The 25,565-nt window shown below is 41.9% G+C and overlaps 1 protein-coding gene across 1 annotated transcript; it reads right to left on the minus strand.

Annotated features, from left to right (window-relative positions):
• Positions 1 to 3,348: 3,348 nt before the first annotated feature.
• SAMD7 (sterile alpha motif domain containing 7) lies at positions 3,349 to 23,028 on the minus strand. The gene is made up of 8 exons (XM_077826867.1): positions 22,926 to 23,028; positions 18,703 to 18,829; positions 17,158 to 17,294; positions 15,790 to 15,868; positions 13,568 to 14,250; positions 5,577 to 5,698; positions 4,698 to 4,808; positions 3,349 to 3,621 (listed from the first exon to the last, which is right to left on the minus strand). The coding sequence occupies exons 1-8, from the start codon at positions 23,026 to 23,028 to the stop codon at positions 3,349 to 3,351; spliced, it is 1,635 nt and encodes a 544-aa protein (XP_077682993.1).
• Between the last annotated feature and the right edge of the window lie 2,537 nt (positions 23,029 to 25,565).

The following is a 25,565-nucleotide window of genomic DNA, read 5'->3' on the forward strand; positions in this document are numbered from 1 at the left end:
TAGATGATCATAATGGTCCCTTCTGACCTTAATATCTATGAATCTATGAATTGTTCAGATTTGAGCCCATTTAGAAAGATAGGCCTAAACCACAAAATTCAACTCCGGATCTGAAATCTTCTTATTCTAGGGTACGGGATATATTGTGTTAAGTTCCCCTCTGGTTTCTTTAAAAATAAATCTGGCTTCCTTTCTATCCCTATCCTTAATAGATACTGCAAAGGTGCTGCTGAGCTGCAAAGAGATGTCACCTTAGCCTCTTTTAGCTTTGCAGTGACATCTTGTGACCAGTTGACCTGAGAGAATAGCAGAGCTCTACCCTCCCATGTGGAGGAGAATTTCATGGGGACTGTGTAAACGCTTTTTATATAAAAAGAAAAACAGCAAGGCTTTCATGAAGGTACAAGTTTGAAAGTCTTGCAACTTAAAATTAAGTCACAAACGGAATGTTCCATACAATGAGAGGAAAGTGAGCATTTGGAAGACCATTGCATTAATTGTTTTTAATGAGACAAAGGGACACTGCCAACTGGAAATGTAGTCAATTTTACAAAAAAAAAAAAAAATAAATAACTTCAGGTACTACACCTATCCCTGAGTCTCCCTGACAATTTTTGTGGTTTTACAATTGAATTTTGTTGTTGTTTTTTTTAAAAAAATTGTCTCCCCTGTTGCTGTGTTGAAAACCTACACAAACAAAAGAGAAAGTGACTACAGTGAAACTTACTACAAATAAACAGCTGTCAAGAGCACAAATGAAAGAATGAAGAATAATTTTTTACTCTAATCTCTTTCACTTTTTGTAATCATAGGCATTACTGACTAGAGTAGTAGGTAAAGATGTTTCAGGAAGAATGTGATTTTTAAGTTGACAGTGGCCATTTATCTAAAAGTTTTAAAAGTAAATTTTGATTATTTTACAAAAACACCCAAAATCCTTTCTTAGAAAGTTTTTAGCTGTGAAAAATACAGAAAAGTTAATGAAAAGGGTAGAGGTCACTACTTGCTAAAGTTATCTGAGAAAAATTGAACAGCAAACTAATTGCCATTCTAAGTTTAATAACACTTACTTAGTTTGTTTTGTTTTGTTTTTTAGAGAACCTTACGGAGTTATACTTAGGTTTTCCGGCTTCAGGTTTTTATTTTGTTTTTTTTTCTGATTATAGGTGTTTATTTTTAGGGAATTTTTGACTCATATTTTAGGAGTAAACAATATGAGGGGTTTTTTATCTCAGTTTAAAAAATTGTTTTCTTTGAATTATATCAAATATTGTTCCCCTTTGTAGCCCTTTACTCCCAGGGATGATCTCCAAAGAGCTGATCTAAAACCCTAAATCAATAGAAAGACTCCCATTTACTTCAACAGGATTAGGATTGGGGCTCTTGTGAGAGAGGACTTTAGGGTCCTTCGGCACTATAAATAGTTTTAAATACTGCAAAAATGGCAAATTTGGGGTGTTTTGTTATATATATATCAGACATATGCATAAGTAGGGTTTATTGGGTTTTACTGATTTAGCCCTAAAACCGGAAACCCTAGTTATAGTATGTAGAGAAATACACAAATATATCAAAAGTATTAGAGTCCAATCCTGTTCCAATAGAAGTCAATAACAGAACTCCCATTGAAAGCAGAATCAGGCCCATACAATTTTTAGCCCAAAACTTCGCTGTTTCAGAAAGAGAATACTCCTAAAGGCCACACAATATGAACAGTACAATACAGTAAGATAAGCATCTTCATTTAGTTGCTGCTGTTAGCATCTTGTCACACATTATCTAATGCATAAAGGTGTGATCTACAAGACCAAAGACGTAACATAATTTACTTAAAGATAAAACAAAAGAACAGGTGCCTATAATTTAAAATGTTAAATTACTTTCCCCCCACAACCATGGTAAATTAAAAACATACTTAGACACTTAGAGGTGTCCTAAGCATCAGTTTTCCTTTTGTTTAATTACTCAAGGCCATATCAACTAGAGTAGGGGAAAGAGACTCTCTGTTAATGACATACAGTAGAACCCCAATTTATCAACACTCAATTTACAAAACTCTATTTTATCCAAAAAATGTGTGTGTTTCCTGGCATAAGGGCTCAGTCCTTCAGGGATGCAGATGAGACTGGGAAAGAGCATTGCAGAGCACCATTAAGGCAACTGACTGTACCTTTCAGCCTGCCAAGACCTGAACGTGGGACAAAGTGTGTGACAAAAACCTACAGTGAGGAACACACAAAATAATTAATGCAGGAAACATCACAAAATGCTGTGAGATGTATCCCTTTCTAAAACCTCAGTTTCATGATCCTTGTTTGTTCTGTTGTCAATCATTTTCAACAGAAAAAGTGAAGGGACACCAAATTAGTGCAGAACATAGATAACTTTGGCATTAAAATGAGTGACCGCCCTTGAAATGTGTTATACTCAAAAGGTATGCTGCTGAGCATAGGTGCTTTTTAATAAGTGGTCTAATAAGGTAAATTAAGACTTGGGGAATGGGTGCTGCTGCAGGTCAATAGGCCAGCAGGAATTCTGAGCCCATCATTGGTTGTGACTGTGAGGCATTGAGCCAGGCAGTGCAAGAACTAGGAAACATTTCTTTCTTGGCTCATCTTCATGACAGACTCTGCTCTCACTTTCTCCTAAACTCAGCTCATATGTGCAATCAGGCAAAACACAACTCAAGGGCAGCAGCAGGAGTATCCCAGAATAATGAATATGACAGTTGTATGCATCATTTTAATGTCCAGAATTTAACCAGTTTGCCCTACCCACACCCTGCATCCACTTCTCCACTACACAAAAATGCTCAGTTCAGGGAGGGCATTGAAATTTACTCAAATTGCAGAGCACTAGGCAAAGTTCTCTATAGTTTGAAATTGTTCCCATATACTCCCATTAAATTCCATATGAATTTTGCCATTGACTTCTGTGGAAACAGAATTGGGCTCTCAACAGAGATGCTGAGCAAAAGCCAATTGTTCAGTGCTATCCCTTTCCCTCTCACACCTTGTTCCTCAGCACTCAGCAGCCTGCGGGATCAAGCCCTAAGACAGTATTCTTTGAATCCTAACAGTTCCGAATGATAATTTTGGAGTTTTGATTTAAATTTAGGCTTTAATTGCATTAATATTCACTTGTATGAATTGCACTTGAAATTAATTGCACTGCTGTGTATTTGCACGTTTTAAAAAATGCTTTTAAAAATACCTTACTAAGTCCTGCTGCATTTGGAGGTTATTTCACTATCCCTGGTTTTATGAAGGTTTCAGATGTCCCTTGAAACCATTTGTAACATAGGGGTTCTACTGTATTACTGAAAACATTATGCACGTTGGACCCAGCTCAGCTCTTCTGAAAATTGATCATCTGAAAGTCAGCCTGGGCTCCAGCTGTGTCACATGGATTTTCCCTGTTTTCCGAAACGGTCTGCTCCACTATTTTTGAAGTTTCTGGGTCCTGGGAGCAGGGACTGCCCAGTGTATCACCACTGCTATTGCAGTGCATAGGGGAGGCCATGTTGGTGGGCTGATCTGATGGTTTGCTTGTAGCAGAAGGAAGAGGCATGGGCAGAGGAAGATTCATCATGTAGAACACATTGCCCAGCCGCCGACTCACCTTTAAAGACATAAGCAATTACAGTAATTATTTCAAATAATGTCAATTTAACTAATTGCTCATCTTAACCTTACATTTGAATGTAGGGTCCAGATTATCCACAGGGCTGATGGGGACATGGCCTCAGAGCCTTCAGGTTGTATGGCCTCCAGCCATCTCATAGGGCCAGATCTAAGGATGGTTAGCAAAAGTTCAGAAATGGCCTCCACTGCCCCTGCCTCTCAGTTTCAGCTACTACCAACTTCTGCAGAATTGGTTTGGCTGTGCTCAGCAAAATCTGTGGAGGAAGGGGAGCAAGCACCCTGTTGAATCTAGACAACAAATTCCTTCTTTCCCAGTAGGTGGTGCGCTTTAGCCTGCATAATGCAGGCTATTGGTGGTACATAAGACAAATGATTAAGAGAAGAGAGAAACAGGTTTAATAAGAGGAGAATGAGAGATATACAAGGGATAAGAAGAAGGAAAGGAACATGGGTTAGGAGAAAGATAGATGAGACAAATAGAAATGAGAACAAATTTGAAGTCAGTGGATGAAATTAAGAACAGGACATTTGTAACTGATGGGCAGGAAAACCTTCTTGTCAGTGAGACCTGTAACACTGTGGAATACTGTCCCAAGGAAAGTGATGGAAGCTTCATCACTTGCATTATTTTAAAGGAAAAGTCAAAGTACTGGAGAATTTACAGGACAGAACAATCCTCCATTGGTCAGGGGAGGGAGGGAAATAGGGGAGATGGACTAATTGACCAGACAAGTCTTCCTCATTTCTAATTTCAACCCAATCTTATGACCCTGGCTATGGATCCCAACCTTCCCAAAGGCATTCCCTTCCATCACTGTCTCTCAAGCAGCTGTTCATAGTTCTTCCCCGGGGCACTATTGAAAAGCAAAGGGAAGCTGAATTGGAGTTAATGTGCTATCCACTGGGACTAGATAGTGCACCCTGTCACAATACTATTTCAGATATTTTATGGGTGAAAGAGTGTTATATAACTTCAAAGAAAATCAACAAAATTTTGTCACTTTCCCATGAAACACAAATCTTTCATTCTCTCTCCATTTAGCATTTCAGTACCTGAGATCGAATTTTTAGTGCTGGTCCAAGTTTTAATCCCATTGTGTCCAACAGGTGTTCTTCTGTGAGTAGTGGCAGGGTTTCTCCATCAATAGCATGATCTTTAAATATCTTGTCAAACAATAAAATGCACACAATGGCTTGTTAAAACAGACTATTTTATGTCTTCTATTTTAATCCTAATACCCAGACAATAAAGGCAGGAAACAGTAACATGGAAGTAATTCAGCTTTATTTTAATCTGAGAGCAGATGGATGTGGCTGTCATCATCTCTGCCTGCAGCACATCCAGTCGCTCTCAGAGAGTTCCAGCTGTGTAATGTTGCAACATTATTTAGTTTTATTATTTTAACAAAAGTGATCAATGAAAGGGAGGCTCACATCTGAGTCATTCATTCTTTATCCATGAATATGCAGATTTTCAGCCTCCTGTTTACACTGCTTATGATTTTTCATGAAATTGAATGAAGTAATTTCACTATTGCTTAAAACATTGCTTAACATCACAATAACATGCAATTGCTTCTGCGTGTGTGAAAGTTGCACAAGTGCTCTACTGGCAGAGTGTGGGCGATTAAAACACTTCCTTATACAGTTTCTTTCCTATTAACATTTTCAGATTACGCCATGATAGAACACTCTGTATTGCAGCATACAACCACAAACAAGCATTAACCTACATTGTATGCTGTCTTTTACTGCATGGTTGTACATTGCCTAGCTAGCACAAACGGGCCTCATGATACTACTCTAATGCAAATAATAAATAGTAATAATAATTTAATTTCAGTAGATAAAATAATGTTAGCAGAACTTTAAATCCAGGGCATGTATCTTTAAACATCTAAAAATGTAAGTATGATTAATACTTATGGTCACCTGTGCATAGTCTGAACAACCTGGAAGGCTAATAATAAAATTGTATACATCATCAACAGTCCATTTGCGAATATCTTCAATGGAAGAAATATCTTCTCCACTCAGAATCAGGCCATGCGCTCCTTTGAGAAGGAAACAAAAATGTTGTGTTTGTATGACCTCAACAGGCAAAACAATAGGAAAACCTTATTAAAAGTAAGAGTTTATACACATCTACAGGACCTACTTCATATACTAACAATACTATGTGGTCACGTATGTATAGCATGGTCCTAAGCAACATACTAAATAATCAATCATCACTTTCTAATTCTGAAGAGTTTTGTTTTTTCTTTTATTCAATTACTTTTATTTTCTCTGCTGATGGTACTGTACATGCCTACCACACCGCAGCATTTTCTCTAAAGACTACATTATCTGATGCTTTCAGTTTGTTATACCTTACCACTATTTTAACTTGACTGACTAATATTTCAAATGAACAAACAGACAAGCCGATAAGAGTGCTCTGTGTCACACTCATTCATATCATAGTACTGATGAAGCATGAACTGCATGATGTGTGTCAGTCTCCAGGTAAATACTAAAAGGCAACATCTTCTATACTGTTTGAAGGCACATCAGTCTCTAGGTGAAGCACTGTACTAGGGACATCTTCTGTAAAATGACAAAATAGCACTTCATAAAAAAATATAACAAAGTCAGAATGCATATTATACACCAGGGATTCTCAAACTTTATTCCGCCGCAACCCCCTTCTGACAAAAATTGCTACAGGACCCCTGGAGTGGGGACCAAAGCCTGAGCCTGCCCAAGCCACAGCACACCGGATGGAGGGGGCCAAAGCCCCTCTGCCCAGGCCGGGGGGCCAAGGCCGAAGCCCAAGGGCTTCAACCCCAGGCAGGGAACCTGTAACCTGAGCCCCGCCACCCAGGGCTGAAGCCCTCAGCCTTTGGCTTTGGCCTGGGTCCCAGCAAGTCTAAACCAGCTCTGGCAACCCCATTAAAACAGGGTCATGACCCACTTTGGGGTCCCGACCCAAAGTTTGAGAACCGCTGTTATACACAGATTATTTACGCACCAAAATTCAGCCCATCACAACTAGTATCTGCTGTAAAGGCATGCAGAAAGGGTATGGGCAGAAGAGATAGGCTAGTTCAGAGACTTCAACAATTTTTGTATTGTTTTGTTTGGCATTGCATTAATTTTGCAGACAGGAAACAAACATGTAAGGCAAGTCTGCAAGCTAATTAATTCATTTTCCAGCAATACAAACTGGCATTTCTGGATGTTTTCGTATAAAGACCTGAACTGGCTGCCATTTAAGTGAATGGAAGTTTTATTAGGATTGGACCCATTGCTGTTAGAGCACTTAGCAATGGCTGCAAAACTTTAGAACAGTGATCCTGTGAAGCTCTCCCGCCAACATAGCGCTGTCCATGCCAGCGCTTAGGTGGTGTACACTACAGAGTTAAGTCGACTTAAGTTTTGTCAACAATCATAAGTCTCTTTAATGACATCATTGGAGGACGTCTACACAATGGTCCTTGTGTCAGCTGAGCACATCCACAGTCGTTGCTCTTGCATCAATAGAGAGAGCATTGCATCAAGGGTAGCTATCCCACAGTGAAACTCGCCAATCTCTGTCGCCCTCTGCTGCTGGGAGCTCTGGGAACGGATTGCGGTGCATCATGGGGATTTGCTCGTAATCCTGTGATGCAGTACTTTCCATCCCACCATTCCATGGGCTTCCTACTTCGTTTTGTGCCTTTTTTCAGCAGCCCTTGTAAAATGTGTGCCCGCCATCTCTGCCTGACAACATGGATCTTGAGCTGCTGACCATTCTGGTGATGAGCATTATGAACACAATACGGTTGGTCCTGCAGTATTTCATGAGCTGCAAAACAGACAGTGAATCGGCGACGCCTGCCTTTCTGTCTGCCATGGAAACAATTCAACATTGCTGCTGGCATTCACGGACCAGGTTGCCATGGTGGACCATCGTTATTGGGCTCGGGAAACAAGCGCTGAGTGGGGAATCGCATCGTGATGCATGTATGGGATGACGAGCAGTGGCTACAGAACTTTTAGATGCACAAAGCCACCTTCCTGGAACTGTGTGCGGAGCTTGTGCCAGTACTGAAGTGCAAGGACACCAGAGTGAGAGCTGCCCTCACTGTGCAAAAGCGAATGGCAATCAGTGTGTGGAAGCTGGCAACTCCAGACTGCTACTGGTCTGTCGTCTAGGAAATAATTGATGGCTTTGAGGCAATGGGATTCCCTAACTGCTGCAGGGCAATAGATGGAATGTATATCCCAATTTTGGCCCCCGAACATCTTGCGACAGAGTACATCAACCAGAAGTGCTAATTCTTTTGCAGGCACTGGTGGATCACCAGGGCCTTTCACTGATGTCAATGAGGGGTGGTCAGGTGATGCACGCATCTTTCAGAACAATGGACTGTGTAGAAAGCAGCACACTGGGATTTTATTTCCAAACCAGAAGATTCCAGTGGGGGATTTGCAAATGATCATAGTGATCCTTGGAGACCCTGCATACCCCTTGCTCCTATGGCTCATGAAGCTTTACACTGGGAATACACAGCAGCAAGGAGCACTGTAACAATAGGCTCAGCAGGTGCTGAATGACCATTGAATGTGCCTTTGGCCGATTAAAAGGTCACTGGGGCTGTCTTTTTGGCCGGTTAGACCTCAATGAGGAAAATATTCCAATGGTCATTGCGGCCTGCTGTACTCTCCATAATATTTGTGAATCAAAAGGGGAAAAGTTTCCCAAGGGATGGGCTGCTGAGGCTGATTGGCAGAGCTGATTTTGAGCAGCCAGATACAAGGGCAATTAGAGGGACACAGCAGGAGGCAATTCAAATTGTGGAGGCTTTGAAAGAGCAGTTTGACAATCATAGAATCATAGAATATCAGGGTTGGAAGGGACCTCAGGAGGTCATCTAGTCCAACTCCCTGCTCAAAGCAGGACCGATCCCCAATTAAATCATCCCAGACAGGGCTTTGTCAAGCCGGACCTTAAAAACTTCTAAGGAAGGAGATTCCACCACCTCCCTAGGTAACGCATTCCAGTGTTTCACCACTCTCCTAGTGAAAAAGTTTTTCCTAATATCCAACATAAATCTCCCCCACTGCAACTCGAGACCATTACTCCTTGTTCTGTCATCTGGTACCACTGAGAACAGTCTAGAGCCATCTTCTTTGGAACTCCCTTTCAGATAGTTGAAAGTAGCTATCAAATCCCCCCTCATTCTTCTCTTCCGTAGACTAAACATCCCCAGTTCCCTCAGCCTCTCCTCATAACTCATGTGTTCCAGTCCCCTAATCATTTTTGTTGCCCTCCACTGGACTCTTTCCAAATTTTCCACATCCTTCTTGTAGTGTGGGGCCCAAAACTGGACACAGTACTCCAGATGAGGCCTCACCAGTGTCGAATAGAGGGGAACGATCACGTCCCTCGATCTGCTGGCAATGCCCCTACTTATACACCCCAAAATGCCATTGGCCTTCTTGGCAACAAGGGCACACTGTTGACTCATATCCAGCTTCTCGTCCACTGTAACCCCTAGGTCCTTTTCTGCAGAACTGCTACCAAGCCATTCGGTCCCTAGTCTGTAGCGGTGCATTGGATTCTTCCATCCTAAGTGCAGGACTCTGCACTTGTTCTTGCTGAACCTCATCAGATTTCTTTTGGCCCAATCCTCCAATTTGTCTAGGTCCCTCTGTAACCTATCCCTACCCTCCAGCGTATCTACCTCTCTTCCCAGTTTAGTGTCATCTGCAAACTTACTGACGGTGCAATGCACACCATTCTCCAGATCTTTTATGAAGATATTGAACAAAACCGGCCCCAGGACCGACCCTTGGGGCACTCCTCTTGATACCGGCTCCCAACTAGACATGGAGCCATTGATCACTACCCGTTGAGCCCGACAATCTAGCCAGCTTTCTATCCACCTTATAGTCCATTCTTCCAGCCCATACTTCTTTAACTTGCTGGCAAGAATACTGTGGGAGACAGTGTCAAAAGCTTTGCTAAAGTCAAGGAACAACACGTCCACTGCTTTCCCTTCATCCACAGAACCAGTTATCTCATCATAGAAGGCAATTAGATTAGTCAGGCGTGACTTGCCCTTGGTGAATCCATGCTGACTGTTCCGGATCACTTTCCTCTCCTCTAAGTGCTTTAGAATTGATTCCTTGAGGACCTGCTCCATGATTTTTCCAGGGACTGAGGTGAGGCTGACTGGCCTGTAGTTCCCAGGATCCTCCTTCTTCCCTTTTTTAAAGATGGGCACTACATTAGCCTTTTTCCAGTTGTCCGGGACTTCCCCCGATTGCCATGAGTTTTCAAAGATAATGGCCAATGGCTCTGCAATCACAGCCGCCAACTCCTTTAGCACTCTCGGATGCAACGCATCCAGCCCCATGGACTTGTGCACGTCCAGCTTTTCTAAATAGTCCCAAACCACTTCTTTCTCCACAGAGGGCTGGTCACCTCCTCCCCATGCTGTGCTGCCCAGTGCAGTAGTCTGGGAGCTGACCTTGTTCGTGAAGACAGAGGCAAAAAAAGCATTGAGTACATTAGCTTTTTCCACATCCTCTGTCACTAGGTTGCCTCCCTCATTCAGTAAGGGGCCCACACTTTCCTTGACTTTCTTCTTGTTGCTAACATACCTGAAGAAACCCTTCTTGTTACTCTTAACATCTCTTGCTAGCTTCAACTCCAGGTGTGATTTGGCCTTACTGATTTCACTCCTGCATGCCCGAGCAATATTTTTATACTCATCCCTGGTCATTTGTCCAATCTTCCACTTCTTGTAAGCTTCTTTTTTGTATTTAAGATCAGCAAGGATTTCACTGTTAAGCCAAGCTGGTCGCCTGCCATATTTACTATTCTTTCTACACATCGGGATGGTTTGTCCCTGTGACCTCAATAAGGATTCTTTAAAATACAGCCATGTATCAACAATGATTCATAGTAATGTGTCTGTATGTGATGCATTTGACCAAGCAATGCTTACTTGCTGCCATGAATTACTCCTGTAGTGCTTGCTTCTTGAGCGTTAATTGCAAGGAGCAAATATTCCTACCTATAGCCACTGTGTTTCAATGTTAAAGCACTGAGTGATATATGTATTTCACAAATAAAGACTCATTGTATTTCAAAGACTCAAGTTTAATATAGAAATAAAACACAAACTTTTGGACAAACAGGGGACAAAAATGAGGAACATCTCACGGTTACGGCTCTCACAGCTGGGTGAAATTCCCATTTTCATTGGAAACCAGTCCCCAGACATGGAGTGCACGGGGTACTGTGGGGGACCAGGAACACACGATGAATGCGGTGCAGGAGTTTAGGGAGGGCACGGATCAGAGTTCTGTAGTGGCTGGAGTGGGAACTGAGTGGGATAGCTTTGAGTGCAGGCTAGGAGGGACTTCAACATCTCCATCTGGTCCTCCATGAGGTTTATCATCTGATCCTGCCCCTGTGTCCTTTCCTGGCTATTCTTCAGCCTCAGTCTTTCACTGTCTCCCTCAATGCTCTTATTTGGCTGTGTGCTGCATCTGTTGACTGCAGTATTTCACGAAACATATCCTCCTTACTCCTCCTGGGTTGCTGCCTTATCTGATGGAGGCACTCTACCGGTGTGGAGGAGTGTGTTCTCAAGGGCACATCTTCAGATCTCAAAGAAACAGTGAAGAAAGACAGTATTGTGAGTGCGCTCACACCTCTGAATCAAAAAAGTCGCACACACCTCTTTCTCACAGCCCCTTGGCTAGCACACAGGTTGCTGCAAGTCCCAATTATGGTGAGTTCCCGGGGAGGTGGGATGGGAAAGGCGGAAAGGGCAAGAAAGGACAAAGGGTGGTTTGTGAAGGGGATTATTATAAGGTGGTAAGGAACCTAATCTGAATTTTGGTACTCTTTTCCACAGGCAAGGGCAATCAAACCTGATATCTCACTCTTAAGGGTAACCTAGGATGCCAGGGAGTATCTTCTGTATTCGTGTCACTTCAGATTGGCTTCATATGCTGCTGGTCTGTGTGCCGCATTGGTCCTCGCAGAAATAATTGCCGGGTGGCATGGGAAAGTTTCCTGCAATGTGGGGAGAAACAAGGCAGCCCTCCCAAAGAACCTTTGGCAGAGGATTGCAGAATACCTACAGGAAATATTCCTAAAGATCACTATGGAGGATTCCAGAAACATCCCCGTGTATATTAACAAACTTTTCCACCACGGCCCCACTGTGTAGATGGACAAGCTCTGGTGTTAATTTCTGTCCCTTATCCCTCCTCTACCATATAACAAAGTACATAAGAGCTCAATCTCCTCTCACTATGAAGCATGAAAGCAAAATGAGCACTTTCCCGAGCTCCCATCTCCTGCATCCTTCATTCCAGAGCTGGAGTGCTGGGACCTGCTAGACCCCTCTGGAGTGGAAAAGAGGTCCTGACACACCACACCACCAGACAACGCCACCGTGTGCTCCACATAGTTCTCCATCTCCATCTCCTCATTCACCACTTCCTCATTGGAGTTGAGTCTGCTGGCCACTGACTCTATTCCCCTTGAAGTATCCATGGGACTGTTGACAGTGAAGGTGGGGTCGCCACTGAGGATGGCGTGCAGCACCTTATAGAAGCAGCATGTCTTCGGCATCACACCAGAGCAATGGTTGGCCTCCTGGTACACCTGCCTCAGCTCCTTGATTTTAGCACAACACTGCTGTGTGTCCATTTCGTGCCCCTTCTCCTGCATGCCACCAGCAATCAGTCCATAGCTATCGAAATTCCTATGGCTTGTGTGAAGCTGCAACTGCACAGCCTCCTCTCTCCATATACTCAGCAGATCCAACAGCTCTGGTGTACGCCACAAGGAAGCACGTCTGTTGCATAAAGCCAAAATGGTCAGCTGGAAAGATGCTATGTGAATTGTTCATGCCGAGCAAACAGGAAGAGGAATTTAAAAAAATCCCGGGCCTTTAAACGGAGGAGGGTTGCATACCTATGTACCTTCAGGTAGCAGAGTTTGAACTGCTGATCAGAGTGGTCATGACGGGCATTGTGGAACACCTCCTGGAGGTGAGTTAGGGTGACATACCAAGTGAGGTGTCTACACTGCCGCTGTGTCACTCTAACTACGTTGCAAAAAGCTCTATACCACTTGTTGAGATGGTTTTATTATGTTGGCATAACAGTGGAGTTACATTGGTGAGAGAAACATTTCAGTGTGTAAACTTCCATTGTTTTGTTGACAAAAGCTGACTTTTGTCAACAAAACTGTGTAGTGTAGATAAGACCTTATTCACACCCCTGAGTGACATAATTTCTACCGATGTAAGCTGTAGTGTGTACATAGCAAACCTGAGGCATGGATTGGTCTCAAGCAGAGGGCAGCTGATGTGAGGACTCCCTGTGCTGCCCAACACATGCATAGGAGTGTTGCTCAAATGGGCAGTTGCTGCCAGGATCCCACAAGGGAGCCTGGAGGAGATGGGAGGATAGAAAGCATCAAATGGGGTTGCAGAGAACCACAACATTATCCTGACACGATACATGTGTTAGCATCCCATCAGCATGTGATGAGATCATTTTGCAACAACATAATGGCATGACACACTATTGTGATGTTTGCATCAGGAGGTTACTTTGTGACTTTGCTCCTCTGTAACTCCATCTACTTCCCATGTGGTTCTCCAAGATTGAACATCACTGCTTTAGAGAATGAAACCTTCATATGCCAGCAAATAACATGTGAAGATCTCTATAAATGGGAGAAATAACTATGTTTGCCATCACTGACGTGTACTTATCAGGTTATGTTAGCTGTAGCACATGCCCTGATTAATGAAGTCCACATTTTGAAACCCTGACTCTATCATTGTAAGTGGGGTTTAAATAAGGAGAGGATGATGAGAAAGCTAATCAATAAAAAAAAAATAGAGGCCAGCTTGACAAACCTGGAGGCAGTAATGGATTGCTGGGTACTGGGAAGCTATATGGCAGTGCTGAGAATGGGATTGCAGGAGGATACATGTACTTGTCATCAAAGGCTGTGCAAGCATTACTGGGATCCTTCTCATTTGCACTGCTGCAGCCATTTGTTTCAGTGGGAATTTCGTGAGTAGCACAACTTTTTCTCAGGCTGTGTTCATACTCTTTACAGCTTTTCACAGCTGTAGCAGATGGCTCAACATGGGTTTTGCTTTGTTCGTGTTTGTTTAGCATCTCAAGCTCTGTTTCTTTCTTGTCCTCTTTCTCATCATCGGCAGTGGTGGAAGCAGAGTCTGCATTTTTGTCTTCAGCTTGGCTTTTGGCGCCACTGGCATTGCAGTCACTAGTTTTGTGATTCCCAGCTCTTCTCCCTGGCCGGCGGCCTCTCTCCCTTTGCAGACTGCTGATGGGAGGATACGGGCTGGTTGCCATGAGCATGGTGTTGCCATGAAGGTCCTCAAGGGTGGTTCGATGAACATATAGGTCGCTAGGAAGGTGACCTTCGGGAAGTCTGTTCCTGCCACGGAAAGCAACTGGGCTAGCTGGGATTCCGTGATAAAGGAAAGGTGTCTCCAAACTTAGTAACCCTTTACGATGAGCTTTCTCAATTTCTTTTTGTTGAAAAATAGCACTCATTTCCATTTCCATCCTAAGAGGTAAACAGAGCATTAGCAGTGAGGACTGATCAGCTCTCTAGTCATTTCTTTTTCAATGACAGATTAAACTAGAATGATATAATACACAAATTGAAAAATGTTTCTTTCCCTATGTTGCTGTGTGTGAAAGATCCATATGAACAACAGAGGAAACAGAGAAAGTGACTATAGACAAAGTGCTGTCAAATGCACAAAAGAAAACCCCCAGAAAAATATTATGCTTGTGACAATAAGGGATGAAATATTTTCCGACAAAAGCATGATTTGTAAGTTGATAACACAGGCATCCCTGCATCAGTTACACTCGAGTCACAACCACAAGGGCTAGAGACTTAAAAAGCTTAGATTCCAAGCAGAAAATTATATACCACCTTGAAAAAGGGCACTTATGTGGCAATTGATGCAGCAATATAATCGTATTATACATGGGGCCTTGATTATACTGCCGGAGCCAGTTAACATCAGAAAGTAAAGATCTTGTGTCAACTCTCCAATGCATCTTGGTCTCTGTCTAATGCTTAGATGGTGCAAAGGGCTGTATTCTGGCAGTAAATGACATTCTGAGAATTACCTTTGTGGAGGGAACTACCCACTGACCTAAAGCCAATGGAACAGATTCCTGTGCCAGCTTCCCCTCACTGTATCTGGCATAGGGTGGCTTGCCGGAGAAAGGAGGGAGATATTGAAGGTGAGGTAGAGCTCCACTCTGCGATGCCAGTCCTCTCCTGGCATTAGATTCTTTAGGGACAGGCCAGTGCAGAAGCAGGAAGCTGTGACTGGCTCCCCTCCCACCTCTAGTGAGTACTCCCACTACAGGTACTCCCTCCAGCATCTCCAGTTGTAACCCTCCCAGTTTCCCCTCCCCTCTCCAGCAGTGTCCTCTTTTTGGGAACTTGAAATATGGTAACCCTAGTTTGGATTCAAGTTCCTCTTTGAAGATTAGGGTGAGGGGTTCACTACATGGGAAAAGGAATCCAGATGATTACATTGAAACTGGGACAAATCACCAGATTTCCAGATAATCATCTATGACACCAAAACTGCTTCACTAAACCAGGACATCTGGTCATCCTGTTCATGGTGTAGGGATTTCCAATCCTCCCCAGAACTCCAGCTGTAGAATTTAAAATACTATGAGTGATGGGTCCAAGCTGCCAAGTTCAGATCTGGTTCTGAGTTTTCCCAAGGTCAGTGGTATTTGAATCCAGAGTTCCAAGCTGCAAAGTCTAGATCCATATCCAATCTTTAACCAAGTTCTGGATGTTCCAGCTTTGGCCTGAAACCTCTCTTAAATCTGCTATTTAAAGCTAAAAGCAGAATGAGTGAGACAAGCAGAAAGTTTTTCTGTGTCCCTGGCTTCCTGAAACATAGAGGATTTTTTACAGATCTGGATGGTTTGAACAAGTACTGCAATTACTTTTAACGGGGTACCAAAATTTATGTATTACAAAATCTGCAGCTTAAGCATCCCAGTCAGCCTCCTTTCTCTCCACTCCAGGCCTTCACCTCAGTGCAAATTTACATTCAGGTACCTGGCAATATTTTGTTTTTGAACCAACTCCTGCCTTCTGGCCACAGCTTCAATGGATTCTGGCTGGAGAAAACTATATCCTAGAAAAAATAAATATATATGGTTAGAAAGGCTTAGAATTGCACTCACTCGTCACACATGCCCTAAAGTAGGATGCTCCTAAAAGTATTGTTAAAAGTTAACTGTTAAAAGGCCTGTTGAAAATGTACCCTGTGGAATATTTTTCAGAGTCACTGGTATAACTTCAAGACAGATGCTGCAAACATTTCTCTTTTCAACGGGATTAACAGTAGTAATAACTAAGCCCAGTAACAAGTGTTTGTAGGATCAGGACCTTAGTCAGGAACACGTGCCATTGATACTTCTAAGGCAAGGCAGAGCAGTGACATTTATGAGATGACTTCTGTCTTTGAAGTACATGCAGGGCCAACTGAGTACATAATAACTGATAGTTTAAAAAAGGGAAAGAAATGTAAGTATACTCCTTAAAAGTCTATTTACAGCCTGGCTGCCATGGTCTTACATGTAATTTTTTAATAGCATTTCCTCTCTGAGACCCGTTTCAGACCCAAATGTAAATCAAAGGCAGAGACCCAGAGAAGGGAGAGAAGCTGAAGCTAAAAGTTCCTGTTTCTGAATCTTCGTGGCTTTGAGTGCCCTTTTATTCATCTTAGACCAAATATGGGGTCCTTGCTCAGCTTTCACTCAGACCTGAGTAAGAACCTCAAGAAATGATCCATTATTAACTTCTTATTCCCAGCATGACATGTGTTGTACAATTCCGCAGCCATGAAATTTGCTACTGTATCCACCCCTTGCTTTAGGACTGAGCTCCAAAATGTAAACTTTATTAAAACAAATATGTAGCCATCCTATATGGGAATAAATTTATATCCAGGTAGCATGTGTCCCGGCAACAGGATCAAATAAAGTGATCATTGAAACAGCTCCTTAAAACAGCTAAGACAAAAAAACATCCTATTACAGAGAGTTAAATGTGTGTAATATAAAGAACATTGCCAGTCAGATAAATGTTGCTGGCTAAAACATTCTGTTTACATGGAGAGAGATGGACAATACCATACTATTTGGAAAATGCAAAAGCAAGGGGAGGGAGCATATAGGATGGACAGGGATCTTGAAAGCCCAGTGTACCTAATAAATTCTAATTTGCATGTCTGAAGTCTCATATTTGTGCAGATTGGGATTTCTGCTAGGCAGGCTGCTCCCTTTCTCACGGCTATTTTACAAAGGTAAATACAATAAAACTTATTTACTGCCATCAGTGACAAACCTGATGAAAAGCTAGGAGTATCCACTTTTTCAGTAGTACCTTATTACTTCACAGGATCATTCAACTGGCTGTTACCTGGACCAGGGTAAACCCGATTGGACAGTATGTTTGGCATGTTTGCATGCTGTGGGACTGAAGGTCCAAGGTGGGAAGCTACATGGATCTGTCTTGGGTCAGCTGGTGCCATCATTTCAGTAGAAGGCAACAAATCTCTAGGGAAAGACAGAAAATTACAGTTAGATATGTAAAGTATATGCTCTAACTTAACGTGTCATGTTCTACACTCACTTACAACTCCCTTTGACTTTAACAGGACTGGCACATTTGACTGAGGCAGAACTGGGATGCTATTTGCAGAATTTGCTCAAAAAATTTTGCTAAAAAGTAATAAAGTAATAAAATAACTCAGATTAACACCTAAATTCTTATGTAAAAGGCCTTGGGGTATTTTACAAGCCCAAATGGTCACGTTCAATTTTACCTTTCAGCTGAAAAACAGCACCACCAATAACACCGTGTCCGAACCCTGCTCTTGAGCACAGATTCTTAAGTGACTCAGAGGAAAGATCTACTGAATCATTCATGCCACATATAGCAACACTCTGCATTTCTTCAAGGTCTCCCATGCAAGTACTGACTAGCCACAACTCTCTTTAGAGTCTCAAAAAGGTATGTCTACACTGCAATGAAAGACCCGTGGGATAGCCACAGCTGGCCAGGGTCAGCTGACTTAGGCCCACAGGGATTGGGCTGCGGAGCTATAAAATGTCAATGTAGATATTTGGGCTTAGGTGAGTCCAGACTCCAGCCTGAGCCAGAACACCTACAGTGCAATTTTAGAGCCCTGCAGCCTGAGCTTTGCAAGCCCAAATCAGCTGACCTGGGCTCTGAGACTTGGTGCCAGAGTGTTTTTTTATCTCAATGTAGACATACCACAAGTCTCCTTAGAATAGATCACAGCCTAAGGTACTAGTGGCTGCAGACATTTGTCAAAGAAATTAATGCCCTGTTTGGTTTATATTGTTTGTTTAATGTTTAGATGCCCATTGGCTCTTTGGACATCTCTCCTGGCAGATTGGTCTGCACCAGCAGTGGTCAGAAAGGGCATCATGTCCTAGGGAAGTAACTTAAACGTTCCTGTCCTTGGCAGTAGGAGTCAGTAATTGCATGTCTTTTCAATATTGGTCTTTCTGGGTACTGATGGAATAGGACATCCAGTTATGTCAGAAAATTTTCTATGTTCACCTTAGGATTTGAGGGGGACTTAATAAATATGTTCCAGAGCAGAGTAACTGGTATTAGACAGTTGACTCAGCAATTTTCCGTGTCGAACTTAGCGCTGTGTGCAAAGGTGGATAGGAGCATAGCAGGAACAATGTAGTATTCTGTATCCAAAGACAGGGATATTAAATTTATATATAGGGGCGAGCTAAGGAGACACACACAGCTTCATTATTAAGTTCATTATTCATTATTATTAATAAGCTTAGTTATTAAGGCTATTTTAAAGACTAGAGACAAAAGTGTTAAAAATAATCTTAAATCTTAAAACTCTACATATTCACAAATATAAGGTGATCTGCTGTTCTTTAAATGCAATGGAGAAGTTGAGAGAAATACCTGTCTACAAAGCGAGGTTCAAACTGTGAAGGAATTGCCTGCATTCTCTGCTGGCCTGCTCCTATTAACTGAGGGTTTACTGCCATCATCTGGTTTCTCATTAGCACTTCTTGTCGCTGTCGCAGTTCTAACACAAAGCATATAAAATTCTATTGTAAGTTCAGTAAGTGATTCTATATCTAGTATGAACCTTACCAGAAATATAATAATTAGTTAGCATATAATCTTTCTTTATATTCTACCTGTTAAAAAGGAAAATAAGACACAAAGTACTTGCCACTTAAAAAAATGTAGCCTTATATCCCCCCTTAGTTACACTGAGCATCTCATTGATCAATATAGCATATTATAATAGGACTGGCGAGTAATTAAAAAAATTAATCACAATTGGACAATTAAAAAATTAATCGTGATTAATCATGCGATTAATCACGCTGTTAACAATAAGAGAATACCGTTTATTTAAATATTTTTGGATGTGTTCTACATTTTTCAAATATATTGATTTTAATTACAACACAAAATACAAAGTGTATAGTGCTCACTTTATATTATCATTTTTATTACAAATATTTGCACTGTAAAAACCAAAAGAAATAGTATTTTTTAATTCACCTAATACAAGTACTGTAGAGTAATCTCTTAATCATGAAAGTTGAACTTACAAATGTAGAATTATGTACAAAAAAACCTGCATTCAAAAATAAAACAATGTAAAACTTTAGAGCCTGCTAGTCCACTCAATCCTACTTGTAAACAAGAAGCAGGCAGCATTATTTTCCGCAAATGTAAACAAACTTGTTTCTCTTAGCAATTGGCTGAACAAGAAGTAGGACTCATCTGGACTTATAGGCTCTAAAGTTTTACATTGTTTTATTTTTGAATGCAGGTTTTTTTTACATAATTCTACATTTGTAAGTTCAAATTTCATGATAAAGAGATTATACCACAGTACTTGTATGAGGTGAATTGAAAAATACTATTTCTTTTATTTGTCATTTTTACAGTGCAAATATTTGCAATCAAAATGATAATATAAAGTGAGCACTGTACACTTTGTATTCTGTGTTGTAATTAAAATCAATATATTGGAAAAATGTAGAAAAACATCTACAAATATTTAATAAATTCCACTGGGTGTTCTATTGTTTAACAGTGTGATTAAAACTGCGATTAATCGTGATTAATTTTTTTAATTGCAATTCATTTTTTGAGTTAATCACATGAGTTAATTGCAATTAACTGACAGCCCTAATATTATACAATCTTTAATTGCACCAGAAATAAACAAGACGAGCAGAGCCTCATGTAAACACAGTGACAGTTTATACAGTCCATATTGATGCATACCTCACCACTATGAAAGTGTGAAGGAGTAGTGACATATAGGAAGTGCTCTGTTTGTGGAAATTTGTATTTTTAGTGATAGGGCAGTTCTATGAAAAAATGGAAGACTCTAATTATCTAAGAAAAATGCCATCCTGTCCTGATATGAAACAGCATAATCTAATGGAATGAGCATGAGTCAGGAATTATTTCAGATTTGGGTGTCGAAAGCTAAATACAGAATTCCATATATGAGCATCTCATAAGAGTCTGATCCAAAGTTCAGTGAAGTCAATGGAAAGATTCTCTGTGCTTCAGTGTGTTTCAATGGGTTTTGGATTAGGACATAAGTACTTGATTTTCAGCGCACCCTTGGCTTCCACTGAAGTGAGGTAAAAGAGAAATATATATTTTACTATTTGTTTTGATTGTTTTTAATTATTTTTAAATTTTGAATGAATTAAAAGTTCCACAGGTCCAAGGACCTTTAACATCTTTAGTCCCTGAGAATGTGCTAGCTATTGAAGTGTGCTATTAAAGTGGTCACACTTTCATTGGAGTAATAGTTTATAAAAGTTTAGTAAATTATTAATAGATGTTTTAATAAATGGTTATCAATTGTTATAGAGTCCAACAAGTCCAAAGGCTGTTTATAACCATGGCTTATAAACCTTCCACACTTTCTACCGATGTGCTTATAACCATCTATAATATACTGCTCATGTCTATGACATGCTTATAACATAAGAACATAATAACAACCATCCTGGGTCAGACCAAAAGTCCAGCAAGCCCAGTATCCTGTCTTCTGACAGAGACCAGTGCCAGGTGCCCCACAGGGAATGAACAGACAGGTTATCATCAGGTGATCCATGCCCTGTCACCCAATCCCAGCTTCTGGCAAACAGAGGCTAGGGACACCATTCCTGCCCATCCTGGCTAATAGCCATTGATGGACCTATCTTCCATGAATCTGTCTAGCTCCCTTTTGAACCCCATTATAGCACTGGCCTTCACAACACCCGCTGGCAAGGAGTTCCAGAGGTTGACAGTGTGTTGCGTGAAAAAATACTTTCTTGTGTTTGTTTTAAACCTGCTACCTGTTAATTTCATTTGGTGGCCCCTTGTTCTTGTATTATGAGAAGGAGTAAATAACACTTCTTTATGTACTTTCTCTATACTACTCATGATTTTATAGACCTCTATCATATCCCCCCTTAGTTGCCTCTTTTCCCAAGCTGAAAAGTCCCAGTCTTATTAATCTCGCCTCATACGGAAGCCGTTCTATACCCCTAATATTTTTTGTTGCCCTTTTCTGAACCTTTTCTAACTCCAATATATCTCTTTTGAGATGGGGTGACCACATCTGCACGCAGTATTCAAGGTGCGGGCATACCATGGATTTATATAGAGGCAATATGATATTTTCTGTCGTATTATCTACCCTTTTCTTGATGATTCCCAACATTCTGTTCAATGTTTTGACTGCCACTGCACATTGAGTGGATGATTTCAGAGAACTATCAACAATGATTCCAAGATCTCTTTCTTGAGTGGTAACAGCTAATTTAGACCCCATCATTGTATATGTACATCTATTAATGATTTGTTAACCCCTTATAAACAGAACCCCCAATATAAAGTGGGACCATTAACGTTTGATTTGGTTCAAATGCACTATATACAGAGTATCATTTGGGGCATGTTCCAACAGATGTAAGCTTCAAGCTCCCCACCAGCAGTCTGGGAACAAAAGAGAATCAAGGATGAGAACAGGGCCAGCTTAGTGACACTTCTGCTGCTCTTAGGTCTGCCAGGATGGGGCTGCAAAGGCACAGTCACAGACCCTCCTTTGAAAATTCTCTCATCTGTACATATCCAGGACTTGGTCTTTTCATTTATAGGGCTCACCAGTAAGCAGCCTGTTTTTCCACAGAGCTTTTGAAAATGGGCACCATTCCCAGAGTGTAGTACAATGTGTACCTATAGGAGACATCAATTCCTTGAAAATTTGCCCCTCAGATTATATGATTAATATCCCTGGAAAATTATTACCCCCTGCAAATTAACCAACAAGAATATCTTAGTAACATAACGTTATTTAATAGCATATTTATTGTAAAAAAAAAAACCTGTATGACCATAAGTTGTTAGATAGGTGCACATTGTGTGCTGCTAAGTTTGTATCACACAGCTTGTGCATGCCCTGTTATAGTGTCCCAGAGTTCTGGGAGTTTCTTGAATCAAATTAAAGACTGTGCCTTGGGGAACATAACGATCAGTTTTGCTCATAGTTGACTAAAGACTTGATCCTGCAAAGTAATAACTGCCTCCTGTAAGAGAGGTTTCAGAGTAACAGCCGTGTTAGTCTGTATTCGCAAAAAAAAAAGGAGTATTTGTGGCACCTTAGAGACTAACCAATTTATTTGAGCATAAGCTTTCTCACGAAAGCTTATGCTCAAATAAATTGGTTAGTCTCTAAGGTGCCACAAGTCCTCCTTTTCTTCCTGTAAGAGACAATCCTACAGTCATTGAAGTCAGTGTCAAAGCTGCCACTGAATGGTGCAAGGTCAGGGCTCCATTCAGAACCCAGCATCTTCCAGGATTGAGCCCTAGATCTATGGGAGTTACAGGAGCAGTGCCCTCCCAGGTGCTAGCGCAACTCTCAGAATCAAACTTTAAACTCCCAAAGACCCACTCCAACATAAACTGGGCTCCATATAAAATGTGGTGTGAACTTTTCATAAGTCATTTATTCAGTTTTTCCCAAGTCCTGGTCAGGAATCTGGAGGGAATCTTTCCAGGACATTAGACCTGTCGGACATTATTCCTCACATATTGTATACATATTGTGAATACTATAAACACGGTCTTGGAAAGTTCTAGTTCTAGCTTACCTCCTGCTGCCATGCCACTTGCTAATCGGTATAAGTGCTTTTCGTCCAACGTCCCTTGTTCCCCAAGTATAGACATCTTTCTCATGTGATCTCGGGGAGTCATGTTATGAGGTGATGCAGCAGACCTCCCTTTTCCAATGTAAAGAATGAAGTCAGAAGAGCCCAAGAAGATAATAAAATATTCAACAGTTTAAAAGAGATCAGGTCCCACATATAGTTTTTCTGGTAAACAGATAGACCTGCAAGGCCGGCATGCAGTGCTTGTAGGTACCACAGGGCATATGACAGAAGTGGGATCTGAAGTGGGATTTTGCCTTTCTGAATCTTTTCACAACTAGTAGCCATATCAAAGGTGCCAGAATTCTAGTGCTACTATTTCCTTCCAAAGTTAAAATTCAACTTAAACCAACACTAATTTTCCTGTGTGTTCCAAAAGCCCCTTGATTTTTTTTTAAGTGAACCAAAATACCATGAAATTTATATAGGTAATAAAGCAAAGAAACACACACAGAGACAGAGGTAAAGCTAGTCCATCCCATCAGGTTCAGTGAAGGAAGGTGCCCCAGAATTATACCAGTGTAAATTAGATCAGAATCTGTCCCAGAGTCTAAGCCTCTAGTAGCACAACAGTTGCTGTTCTTTGTAAAAAAACAAAACAAAAACAACTAAAATTTAGGCTACACTTTTAATAAGCTATCTTTAAAAATAACTCTAAGGTGCCTACCTGTTGCTGGGGTGCCACAAGCTTTTTTTTTACTGTCTGGGTCTTCAGAACTATCAGATGTTTTCTGCTTTATTGTTAGGAGACAAACAAGACAGAAAATGTTTGTACGACTGCTGACTCAAAACTCGGCAGACCGAGCTCTCATCTCTGAACACAAGACTATACTAACTTCATTCTAAATCAGCAGTTCTCAGCTCTTCACAACCGTCCCTTGGGGAATAGAGCCCAAAGTTAGACAAGTTTAGTCCATGCTGTACTATTCATATTCATAGAGCCCAAAGTTAGACAAGTTTAGTCCATGCTGTACTATTCATATTAGGCATGATCCTGCTCCCATATGAACTCACTGTGAGTTTTGCTATAACTACTACTGGAATAGGATTGGGCCCATGGGCACAGTTTGGGGGGGAATGTGGCGGGATATTGCCTCCCCAAACTGCAGGCCTCGGGCAGGCATGGAATTTGCCTCTATGCACAGCCCCATTGGCCTCACTGGAGCTGCCCTCCAAATATGGAAATCAAACTATACCTATGATTTGGACCCACTATTACTATTTATTTAGCCATTTTAATAACTATTTTAACTGTTACTCAAGAATGTGATGATTGCATCTAAGCAATATCAGCAAAACATTGGTAGATACTAAATATTAGCTGTTTTTTCCTCAAGAGATAACAGGTCTGGATATCCAGAGACATCAGTCTCATGGTCAGTAGCAATAGCTCAGGCTAACTTTTTCCCTCTAAAGGAGCATAAAGCCTGCTTTCAGCAATGAACAGAGACTAGACGATAGATAGGAGCTCAAAAACACAATTAACTTAAAAGCTTTGCTGAACAAATCATGCGGAAGGAAACAAGGTAAATACAAGTGTCCCTGGACCAAATCCTGCAGCTTTGATGCAGACAAAACTCCCATTAGTTTCAGTGGGGTAAGTAATGGTTGTAGAATTAAATTCTGACTGTACTGGTGTACAAGAAGGGCGAGCAGGATGACCCCAGTAACTGGAGGCCCATCTCCCTCTGCTCCACGATGTACAAGCTTTATGCCAGCTGCCTGGTGTCGAGGATCACGGCGTGGTCGGTGAGCGGGGGAGCCATCAGCTCCATCCAGAAAGGCTTCATGTCCTGTGAGGGCTGCTATGAACAGAACTTCGTCCTCCAAACCACCATCAAAACGGCCAGAAGGGCGTGGAGGCAGTGCACAGTAGCATGGCTTGACCTGGCTAACGCCTTTGGGTCCATGCCTCACCACCACCTCTTTGCCACCCTCCAGGAGTTTGGGATGCCAGAGAACTTCCTTCGTGTGATCCGAGAGGTGTACGAAGGATGCAGCATCACCATTCGCTCGGTCAAAGGGGAGACCGCTGACATCTCAATCCAGAGTGGAGTTAAGCAGGGCTGTCCCCTCAGACCCATCATCTTTAACCTTGCCATGGAGCCGTTGCTGTGAGCGATCGCCAATGGCACAGATGGCTTCAACCTCCACAGTGAGAGGGTGAGTGTCCTGGCTTATGCGGATGACCTGGTCCTGACCACGGACGACGCAGAGAACCTCCAATGTATGCTAGATGCCACCAGTCGAGCTGCTGACCGGACGGGGTTCCGCTTCAATGCAAAGAAGTGCGCAACTCTCCACATCGATGGCAGCAAAAGGGACTCGGTGCAGACGACGGGGTTCCAGATCCAGGGTGAGCCCGTCATCCCCCTGGCAGAGGGGCACGTGTACCAACACCTTGGCACGCTGACGGGTTTCCGTGTCCGGCAGACACCTGAGGACACCATCCAGGAGATCTTGCAGGATGCCGCCAAGATCGATGCCTCCCTGCTAGCACTGTGGCAGTAGATAAATGCCCTGAACACCTTCCTGATCCCCCGCATCTCGTTCGTCCTAAGGGGATCCGCCGTGGCGAAGGTA

Source organism: Eretmochelys imbricata, chromosome 9, assembly GCF_965152235.1.
Source record: "Eretmochelys imbricata isolate rEreImb1 chromosome 9, rEreImb1.hap1, whole genome shotgun sequence".
Classification (NCBI taxonomy): Eukaryota; Metazoa; Chordata; order Testudines; family Cheloniidae; genus Eretmochelys; species Eretmochelys imbricata.

Bases quoted from the DNA above. Each gene is read 5' to 3' on its own strand.
- SAMD7 (XM_077826867.1), bottom strand. From the start codon at position 23,028: ATGACTCCCCGAGATCACATGAGAAAGATGTCTATACTTGGGGAACAA. The intron at 18,830-22,925 runs GTAAGCTAGAAC...GCTTTGTGTTAG, and splicing joins AAGTGGCATGGCAGCAGGAG to AACTGCGACAGCGACAAGAA. The intron at 5,699-13,567 runs GTTTGTCAAGCT...TCCTTCTCAAAG, and splicing joins CAATCCATTACTGCCTCCAG to GAGCGCATGGCCTGATTCTG.